The sequence below is a fragment of the Canis aureus genome, chromosome 9, assembly GCF_053574225.1.
Source record: "Canis aureus isolate CA01 chromosome 9, VMU_Caureus_v.1.0, whole genome shotgun sequence".
Lineage (NCBI taxonomy): Eukaryota > Metazoa > Chordata > Mammalia > Carnivora > Canidae > Canis > Canis aureus.
Window position 1 is genome coordinate 44,880,625 of NC_135619.1, and position 10,347 is coordinate 44,890,971.

General features: G+C 51.6%; 1 protein-coding gene across 5 annotated transcripts in view; it reads left to right on the top strand.

Annotated features, from left to right (window-relative positions):
- Nucleotides 1-10,347, top strand: part of PLEKHH1 (pleckstrin homology, MyTH4 and FERM domain containing H1) — a 53,298-nt gene that overhangs the window by 19,641 nt on the left and 23,310 nt on the right. For 3 of the 5 annotated variants that reach the window (XM_077909716.1, XM_077909719.1, XM_077909715.1), the window contains exons 4-9: nt 721-870; nt 2,957-3,040; nt 4,731-4,812; nt 4,923-5,677; nt 9,470-9,605; nt 10,235-10,326. In XM_077909716.1, the coding sequence (XP_077765842.1) occupies nt 721-870; nt 2,957-3,040; nt 4,731-4,812; nt 4,923-5,677; nt 9,470-9,605; nt 10,235-10,326 (1,299 nt within the window). Of the gene's footprint in view, nt 1-276; nt 609-720; nt 871-2,956; nt 3,041-4,730; nt 4,813-4,922; nt 5,678-9,469; nt 9,606-10,234; nt 10,327-10,347 lie in introns of those variants that run through there. The other 2 variants (XM_077909720.1, XM_077909717.1) reach the window with 2 other exon arrangements.

Consider the following 10,347-nt stretch of genomic DNA (forward strand, 5'->3'; position numbering starts at 1 on the left):
AATTAATTCAGGTGTATGGAGCTCTCTTTGAGCATGAACGAGTCTTTGGGTAAGGGTTAGTACATGAGCAGATGGCTGGATTAGTTCAAATAGGCCAAGTTACGCTGAGGTAACAGGTCTCAACAGGTTATCCCGTTCAGTTCTCTGTCCTGGTATCTCTCCATCGAGGCTTAGCTGGGGTTCTACTTCCTACAGGGACTTGGGAATCGAGGCTGATGGAATTCTCCATCTTCTACCTGGACATTCTAGAACATGCAGCCTCCTTGGTTGCCATGGAAAGGAGAGAGCTCTTAAATATGTCAGTCCAGAAATGATGAGTCACTCCACTCAGACTCATGGGCTGGAGTGAATACCATGGCCATCTAACTACAAGAGGCTGGGGAAGAGTGAGAAGCACAGGGAACCTTCAGTGAGCAGCAGATGTCTCTGCCACCATGAGGCCGAAGCAGTTTCTCTCTGGGCTGTTTGTCCTGCCCAACTCGACCCTGTTGGGGCCCCCCCGAGCTAGATGGCCCAGTACCTAACCGTTTCTTCCTTGTCACATCCTTATTTTGCCCAGATGAGGCTTAATAAATGATTATTGAGTTAACTGGCTCCAACTGTTCTGGGTGAGAGCTCTGCCTGGGGATCGTGGGCTGGGGCATTGGGAAGTGTCCCAGGGCAGGTTAGTGGCCATGTCACACACCTATGCCAACCCTATGTAATGATGGTACTTTTAAGGTGGGTGTGATGGAGGAGAAGGTGAAACTGTCCAATCTGAAGAATGTGGACTTAGGAGGCAGCCTGCACCAGAAGTACCAAGAATTGCTGAAAGCCATGCAGAGCAAAGATGAGCTCATCAGCCAGCTGGAAGCACAGCTGGAGAAGCAGGTAAGGTCTGATGTGCAGCGCAGCACCATTGCCCTCTGCAGCCTCCACACCTGTTGGCCACAGGCTTCTTGAATGGAGCCCCTCTGCTTGTGGAGGGGAGCTCACTCCCTTCCCTCATGAGACTATTCTTTCACATGGAGATTTAACTGTTAGGTCCATTAGGAGGAGCTAGGCAGGGGATATAGTGGGGAAAGGACCTTGGAGGCAAGACTTCTTCTGGTCTGATTCCCCACCCCATCCCCAGCACCCGCTGCTCTCTGTAGGCAAATAAGTCACCGATTCGCATTTTACGCATCTGTAAGGTAGGGGTCATAATATACCCTAGGGCTCTCCAGAGAGTAAATTCAGGTAATCCCTGTGTAATATCAGACATGGCAAGGAGAGCTTGTCCTCCTCCACCCTGGCCTTGTGTCCTGTTGACATGTGGGACACGACACCTTTAGTGGCAGAGCAGCACAGAGCTGGACAGTGAGCCTCGATCAGCTGGTAGGCCAAAGTTTCTCAGTGAACCTGAGGGGGCAGAGACACGGGAGGCTGAGAGGCCACCGCCCAACCTTCCAGCTTCAGCTAGCCCCTTTGCTCCAGAGAGGGTATCTGGAACATCCCTCTGCCAGTTCCCGGCCTCCTGCCCTCTACAGTCCCATTAACTCCTTCCGAACGGTGTGCCTTCCCTCTGCCCTCGGCCTCACCTACCCAGTTATCCCCTGGTGCCAGGACACCATCATTTCCAACAAGCAACCTCACGGTGTGGCCAGAGATACCTTACCGCTTTTTTGTGTGGTTCATAGAAGTGGCAGCAACTGGGGATGAGTGGGCACAATGATTCCTGCTAAAACTTAGAAAAAAGAAACATTTTACAATAATAAAAGGTCAGAAAAGAAAGAATGCTGTTCTACAAGTAGGTACACCTGGCTTTAGTTCCAGCTGTGCTGCCCAAACTGATAGAAGCAAATCACTTCACCCTCTGGGCCTCAGTTTCTGCAGCCACATAAGGAGGGTATCGGACTAGGCCAGGGGTTGGCCAGCTTGTTCTCTCAAGGGCCAGATAGTAAATACTTTTGGCTTTGTGGGCCACGTGGTCTCTGTTGCAACTCTTCGGCTGTGCCATGGTGTCGTGAAAGTAGCCCTAGACAATACCATAAATGAATAGGCATGGCTGTGTTCCAGGACAACTTTATTTATAAAAATAGGTGGGGCGGAGGGAGGGTTGGGAACCAGGTGGAAGGCTGGATTGTGGCCAGTGTGCAAACCCCTTAAACTGGATAACCTTAAGATCATTCCAGTGTTCATTGTGAACGTTTCTTGTGTATCAAAGGACAGCATTCCATTTTCATTTTGTTTATTTAGCCAAGCCCCGATTTGTGGACACTTAGTTATGTCCGGTTTGGGGTTTTTTGCTTTATCAAATAATATTGCAACTCATGATCCCTAAGCAGTGAGTTTGCTAGGTCAGCCATTTAAAACACGGGCAGATATTATCAAATTGCTGCCCAAAAAGGCTTTGCCAGTTTCCATAAGAGGGATTGTTTCCCAACATCCTTGACAATTTGGGATGATATCAGACTTTTAAATTGTGTTAGTCTGATGGAAGAAAAACGAGGTCTGACTTTTATGGGCATTTTTAAAGTTATGGTTGGGTTGAACAACTTTTCATGAGTTTCTTTCCCTTTATTTCTTTCTGTTGATTTCCTGTTCATATTCTTTGTGCATGTATTTATTGGTTTGTTTATTTCAAATTGGCCCTCTTTATGTAAGTCATTTGTGTTGTAAATCATCCCCCCAGTTTGCTTTTGATTTTAAGGGAACTTTTGTTTGTCAGATAGTAATTTATAATGACAGTATAGATTCATTAGTCTTTTCTTTCATGGCTTTAGGATAGGTATCATGCTTAGGAAGGCTTTTCCCACCCACCTTAAGAATATTTTTTAAATTCATAAATGAATTTTTTTCCACTGGGCCACTCCCCCCCACCCCAGTTGCTTGATATTCCTTCTCAGAGCTTCTGGGCCCCCCACCCCCTCCTACCCCTGTCATTCACTCTACTGGAGGCTGCTATGATTAACTAAAGACCTTCGATTTCTTGCAGAAGCAGATGAGAGCTGAAGAAGCAAAAGTTGTCCAAGAGAAAGCTGCAAAGATCAAAGAATGGGTGACCCTGAAGTTAGCAGAGGTGAGCTAAAAACTCCTCTCCAGAAACCTGGAGTGGCCATATGGCAGGGGTCCCTCCATCCTCCAGCACAAAGTCTCCTGTTTGTGGGGCCTTGACAGACCTTCATTGTGTTAACCATTTGTCCTTCATTCAGCTTGAACACTCAGACTCATCACTTCACGTTTCCCTTCCTCCTGTCACCGTTGGGTCTCCCTAGGGCTCCTGATCAGCTTTGCATGCGTTTGGGGAGGAGTGAATCTCCCATCTGAGGTGTGAGAACATACACCCTACTGCTGCCCTCCCCACTTCCCCTCTGTCCTCTCCTTTCTTCTTTGTGGTATTGGCAAAATATACATGCCATTTCCCATTTGCCCCAGTTCAGTGGTATTAAGTACACTCAAAATGTTGTAAGACCACCACCACTGTCTGTTTCCAAAACTGCATCACCCCAAACAGCAGCTCTGTACCTAGTAGACACCAAGTCCCTGACCTCTTGCCCCCCAAACCCCCTGTCCCCCCAGCTTTCCACCTCTAGCCATTCATTTCTGTAGCTCATGGGTTGCTACAGCTTGATTTAGGAAGACTTGAGGCTAGAAGCTGCAGTGCTACTAGCAATGAAAAACAAACTGCAACCTCTTTCTCGAAACAAGAGGAAAAGGAATCGAGGGTCACCTGGGTGGCTCAGAGGTTAAGTGTCTGCCTTTGGCTCAGGATGTGCTCCTGGGGTCCCGGGATCCAGTCCCACGTCGGGCTGCCTGCATGGAGCCTGCTTCTCCCTCTGCCTGTGTCTTTGCCTCTCTCTCTCTCTGTCTCACATAAATAAATAAGTAAAATCTTAAAAAAAGAAAGGAAAGGAATCGAATTTTGGAAAAGGACAAATGCCAACTTTTCTTCCTCCACCCTGGCACCATAGTTCATACCTGCAGGGGGGACCAGCTCTTTTTGCCTCTCCTCTCCTGCTGTGGGTGCATATCTCATGTCACCTGCTAGACTATAAATTCTTGGAGTGCAGAGCTGATACCTAGGATGCCTCCATATTTGCTAAAAGGTGCTCGAAAAAGTAGGTTGGATTTCATTCCAAAGAAAATGGGGCAACCACAAACATGAGTCTTACAGATAGTGTGTTGAGTAAAAGAAGCCTGACCTAGAAGCACACACCATATAATTCCATTTATACCAGAATGGGCACAACTGGGCCAATGTGTGTCGGGGTGCATACTTAGATGATAAAACCCAGAAAGCAAGGGGGTGAGTCTTGTACACTTAGAAGAGTGGTTGCCTTCATGGGGAGAGAGAAGCGTGTGAATGGGAGGGGGTACATCCTGGTTTGTTAACAATGCTGGCAAATTCCTATTTCTTGACCTTGGCAGAAGTCATATGAGTGTTCACTTCAGAGTCATTTGTTCAGCTCTTCGTTGATATGCTATGCAATTTCCTGTGTATGTATTATAGTTCACAATTTTTTTAAAAAGTTAAAATACCTAGAAAAGGTGCAGGGGCTGCTAAATGGAATTCTATCCCAACCAAAACTGGTTAGCACAAAGGAAAGGGGTAGGTCAGAGCTCCTGGGAGGGCCAGCCCTGGATTGCTGGGGCACCAACTGTTCTTTTTCAAAGATTTGATCTTTAAAAAGGATTTTAATCTTATTTTGAATTATATGCCTGAACCTGTAGGCTAAATATTCTAAATCTTTATTTTTCTTTTTGCCCAGCTTGAGATGGAGAACCAGCACCTGAAGAGCAGTAATCAGCACCTGGCGGAGCAGGTGGGAGTCCTCCAAGATGCTCTAGAAGGTAAGCAGGACAGGCCTTTGTGTGTGTGTGTGTGTGCGCACGCGCGTGTGCCAGGGCATACATTGAATTGAGGAAGCTCTTACTATGCCTGTTTTTCACCCCAACCACAGCTCTTCAGATGGCACCTTCAGGGAAGCTGCTGGTGGCCACCCAGGAAATACCAGAGCAGGATTCTGGTCCTTCAGGTCCAGGAACCCAGCCGATAGGGCAGGACAGTGGTCCTCAGGCCCAGGGTGCCCTGAAGGCAACTATGGCTGCACCTTCCCCAGATGCCCTGCAGAGCAAGGACTCTGTTTCTCCAGGAATTTCCCTGGAGGATTCTAGTCCCATCGTGGTCCATCCTGGGGAAATATCAGACTCCAAGGCCCTTCCCTTGCATCTGGGAGAGGGCTCTCCCCGCCGGCTGTGCATGAAGCCTCGCACCCACAGACATGGTTCGGCCTCCTGGGGTGAGGGCCTGGTCATTGCTCAGGGAGGGACACTCCCTGGGACAAAGAATTCTGCCAGGGAAGGCAGCCCGGGCTGCAGCCTGACCCTACCAAAGGTGCGGGTCCCCAGCACCCCGCGGGACAGCATCCAGCTGGCCAAGCGGCACCACAGCCAGCCCCAGGTGGGCCCTGGGCACTTCAACCACGTGGTGAGCATTGAGATTGGGACCCTCTCAGCCCTCCACCCCTCCAGCCTTCCTGAGGTGGAGGCCCGAGCTGAGCTCCGGGAGGAACCAGAGAATGTGGAGATGGAGGAGCAACCCCCAATGGCGAAGGAAAAGGAAAGAGAAAGCCCGAAGGCCCCCAGAGCTGAGCTGGAGGAAGTGGATTTGGGCAACAAACCCCCCACACCCCCCCTGCACCGGTTTCCATCCTGGGTAAGAGGCAGTTGGTTTGCAGGGCAGAGGGGCAGGGGGGCAGAGTGGCTCACCGAACACAGCCTCACGTGGAGCCTGAGATGAGGCTCTCGTCCTCATGACCAGTTAGCAAGGGGTAGAGCCAGGATTTGGGTGAGCAGATGGTGGTTGGCTCTTGTTTCATGAGCATGTGCCACACGCCAAGCTGGGAGCTTTGTGCACAACGTTCTCATTTAATCTTCTTGACTCTTCGGGGTGGTGCAGTGTGGTGGTAAAGAGCACAGATCCCCGGATCAAACCACTAGGGGTCAACTGCTAACTGTGCGCCCTGAGCAAGTTACTAAACCTGCATGCCTCGGTTTCCCATCTGTAACATGGGGATAATAGTACTTCCTTTATTGGGTTGTTTGTGAGGATTGATAGTCTACTAGCTGGCAGTAAGTACCCATGGTAGTGGTTCACAGCTGGCTACTGTTGTCTGTGAGCCTTAGCTCCCATATTGTAATATTGGATAAAGGACGTGATGTCTGGTGGCACTGCCTCAGAATCAGTGATCTGGGGTTGGGAGCACCAGTGAAACAAGACCAGCCATGTGTCAGTCTTCGGAGAACTGGGAGGTGGCTACGTGAGGTCATTCTTTAGTCTCTTTATTTCACCTCTCTGCCTGTTTGGCATTTTCCATGATAAACAGTTAAAATGAAAACGGGGTGGATGGACATGGATGAGGTTGAGCAGGTCAGTGTGGAAGGTGGGATGAGAGCTCTCATGAGAGCTACATGAGAGCATGTAGCTCACGGCCCGGCGGAAGTGTGAACAACTTAGTACTGTCCTGTGTCACAGATGGGAAACTGCTGTCCCCACAGACGTGGTTACTTACTCAAGGTCATGCAGTAGTTAGTGAGGAGCCAGGCTTTTTTTTTTTTTTTAAGATTTTATTGATTTATTCATGAGAGACAGAGAGAGAGACAGAGACAGAGACAGAGACACAGGCAGAGGGAGAAGCAGGCTCCATGCAGGGAGCCCAACATGGGACTCGGGACTCGATCCCAGGACCCCAGGATCAGGCCCTGGGCTGAAGGCAGCGCTAAATCACTGAGCCACCTGGGCTGCCCAGGAGCCAGGCTTTAAATGTGGCCCTGCTGCCTCCAGAGCTCAGCTCTAGCCTTCCAGCTACGCTGCTTCTTAGGGGACATCAGAGAGCAGATGTCAGCCTCTTACTTGAGCTCAGACCCCTGGATGCTGCTGTGGTATGAGGGTCCGAGGTAGGAGACGTCTTGAGTGTCAGGCTCCTGGCAGCATAAGGAATAGGGTACTGAGAGGCGTACTTCAGGGAGACACCACCTTTCACCACTGCCCAGGAGACCTGCCTTTTCAGTAGCACCTTCCAGGGGCTCTTTTTTTTTTTTAAGGTTTTATTTCTTTATTTGAGAGAGGGAGTGCATGCATGAGCAGGAGGGAGGGGCAGAGGGAGAGGGAGAAGCAGGCTCTCAGCTGAGTAGGGAGCCCCATGTGGGGCTTGATCCCAGGACCTTGGGATCATAACCTGAGCCAAAGGCAGAGGCTTAACTGACTGAGCCACCCAGATGCCCCTCCAGGGGTTCCTTTGGAAATCCTGGCGGTCTGGGAGCCTCAGTGCTGCAGGCACACAGGCCAGGTCCTTAGCAGTGCTTGCTGACCAACACTGATCACTGTGAGGGGGCCTGATGGCCGGAGACACAGCCACGCCTGGGAGCGAGGCCTGGCGGGAGCTCTGGGAGGTCTACTCAGGGCCAGTCTCCAGGCCTTGTGATGCTGCCCTGTCCCTGAAGCTCTGAGGTCGTGGGAGCACCACACAGGGCGCTGCCTTCCAGGTTGGAAGGGTGAGGTGGAGGGACAGGGGGCAGAGAAGGAGCAAAGGGGCAGGCGGGGCACAGGGAGAGGATGTCGGAAAGGAGGCAAGGGCCCGGCCAGGCTGGATCTCCGTCAGAACCATCCCTCCTTTTTTTCATTGCTGTCTTGTAACTACAAACGATCTAGAATCTGAAAGCAGAGGCAGGCAGTGAGGGAGCATTCTGGCAAGGGGTGTGACAAGAGACCTCAGCAGGTGTTACCAGAGGAAAGCGCTGCTCACTTTTGCCATTTTGCCAAAATAGAGCTGTCCACCTGTATGGACAGAGGAGTTCCTGTGCTCTGCCTGTACGTGATGAGTGTGTGTTAAGGGGAAGGAGAGGGACAGCCAGAGAAGAAGGGAGTGAATAAATATAGAAGGTGCTTCGGACAACACTTTCCCCATGTGACATTAGCTAAGCTCTGGGGGTGATGGTGGGATCTGGGTCTTCCCACAGGCCCTCCCTGCTCTTGGCAAGCCCCGGGACCCCGCAGTGGCCTTACCAGCTAAGGAGGAGTTGTCTCCTGTTCATGATCCTTGTTGTATCTCGCTCCTAAAGATTATAGGGGCATCTGGGTGGCTCAGTAGATGAGCGTCTGCCTTTGGCTCAGGGCGTGATCCTGGAGATCCAGGATCGAGTCCCACGTCGGGCTCCCTGCATGGAGCCTGCTTCTCCCTCTGCCTGTGTCTCTGCCTCTCTCTGTGTGTCTCTCATGAATAAATAAATAAAATATATTTTTAAAAATCTTAAAAAAAAACCAGACAGGTGCCCACCCTCTCTTCTTAGATGGGACCAACTGGGCAGCGGCCACCTGAGGGGAAATCTAGACTGGGAACTGAGAGGAGGACATTCCTCAGTCGGAGGGAGGAGGTAGACTGATCTGCCAGTTGAGAGCATGCCAAGCCCTGTTTTGGTTGATCCCCAGAGCAGCCTCATGAGTTGGACAGTGGGTAACTTTTGTAAAAACGCTCTCTTGTCTGTTTTACCCAAATCCCTCAAGCTTCTTTTGCATTTCCTCTATAATGTTAGAGGCCTGTCCTGGTTGAGCTCCATGATCACTACTAGCAGGAATAATCCCTTCCTGGGACCCCCTCCCCCTGCCTCTCTGTCTCTTACCTTCCTATCCCTCCACCCAGCTCAGGGAGGGGGTCTCACCCAGCCCTCCAGAGCCGCTGCTCCCCTCTGGGGGACACCCAGTAGCACCCCATGGCCCTTCCAGCCCCAGGCCGGGCCCACCTCCCCTAGTCCTTGTGACTCCCCTGCCCCCTGACGGGGCCTTTGTTTCCCTTTCCCTTGAATGGAGAAGAGTTAAGAAAGAGCAGCAGTGGGGCCTCTGGGTTGTTCATCAAAACTATTAGTAAAGCTCCCTAGGCCCAGGGCCCTGCTTCAGACACAGGAATCCTGAGGAGTAAAAGAGGAGTTAAGGGTGGAGGTTCCCATCCCTGTGTCTTCTACAGCAGAGTTCAGGGTCCTGGGGGAGCTCAGGCAGGCTTTGCAGGTTGGGCCTAACTGTGAACATAACGTTGTTACTGTAGGAAAAAACTGTGTCCCAGCTTCCAAACAACAGGCTTGCAAAAGGGCATGCCCTTGCCACGGGCCACCCACTTCCTTATCAACACCCCAGCTTTGAGGGGTGAGAGCCTGGGACCCAGGGCCTCTAAAATGGGTAAGATCCTCTAAAATGGGTCGGGTCACTGACCTCCTCCTCTTGAACTTCCTTGCCCCAAGGGAAGGGTGGAGGCAAGAGAAGAAGTGAATATCTGTTGGATGCTATCAAATGTTTACATTAATGATGTTCATAACAGCCTGACAGGTGAGCATTACCCCACTTCAGAGCTGAGGAGGAGGAGGCTCAGATGTAACTTGCCTAGGATTCCCCCACCGGTAGTTGGCCAAGCCTCCATGGAGGCCTGTGTCCACAGCGTCCTTTTCTCTCCACACTCAGGAGGGGCTGGGCGGGGCTCCACACTGGGCTCTGACCCGATGGGGCCTTCCATTACAGGAGAGCCGGATCTATGCTGTGGCCATGGCTGGCATGCGGCTCTCAGATGCATCTTCCAGAACTAATGTCACCTGCTGTGGTGAGTCCCACGTGGTGGACAGGGTGGGCATGCAGGGAGAAGACTCTTAGCAACACCCAGGGCCAGTGTCACCTGTCACCCCGTTCCCTCCCCCAGCCGGTGAGGTTCACTGAAATCACACAGCCAGGGCCACCTTGAGGGAAAAGGAAGCTGTGTGGGGTCAACTACTCACTTATAGGGTGGGCGGGGCCTTGAACAGGATTGTAGCCAATTACAGAGCTGGAAGGGACTTTAGAGGTGAGACCCTCCAGCCCAGCCTCCCCCATCTGCATTGGCTTCTCTTCAGTAATGCCCAGTACTGGGGGGTGGGGGGAGCTCCTCAGTGCCCCAATTTAGATGCCGCCTCCCCCATCCCCACGAAGGAACCACATCCCTAACCCTCTGGCTCCTGAGTCAGTTGGCCAGCCACTGAATCCCCCATGATGTGAGCTCCATAGTGGCAAAAGTGGGGCTGAAGTCCACAGCCCCCATCCTAAGGACTGCCACCCCACCTGTCTTCCTGGAGTGCTTGTTCAGGGAACACTCTCTGCCTGGATATCTTCCGCTGGCCCACGTCTCTACTTCCCACAGGCCCCTGAGTGAGTTATGGCACCTGAATTAATCTCATCCCTCTTCCCCACCCCCTCCAGCTTCAAGCCCTCCTGCCCTTGCGTCCCCTGGGCCTTTCTCTGGCCTTGTCTACAAGAATGTCACCGTGCCTGTCTACACAGCCCTGAAGGGGGTAAGAAGCTGCTGTCCGAGG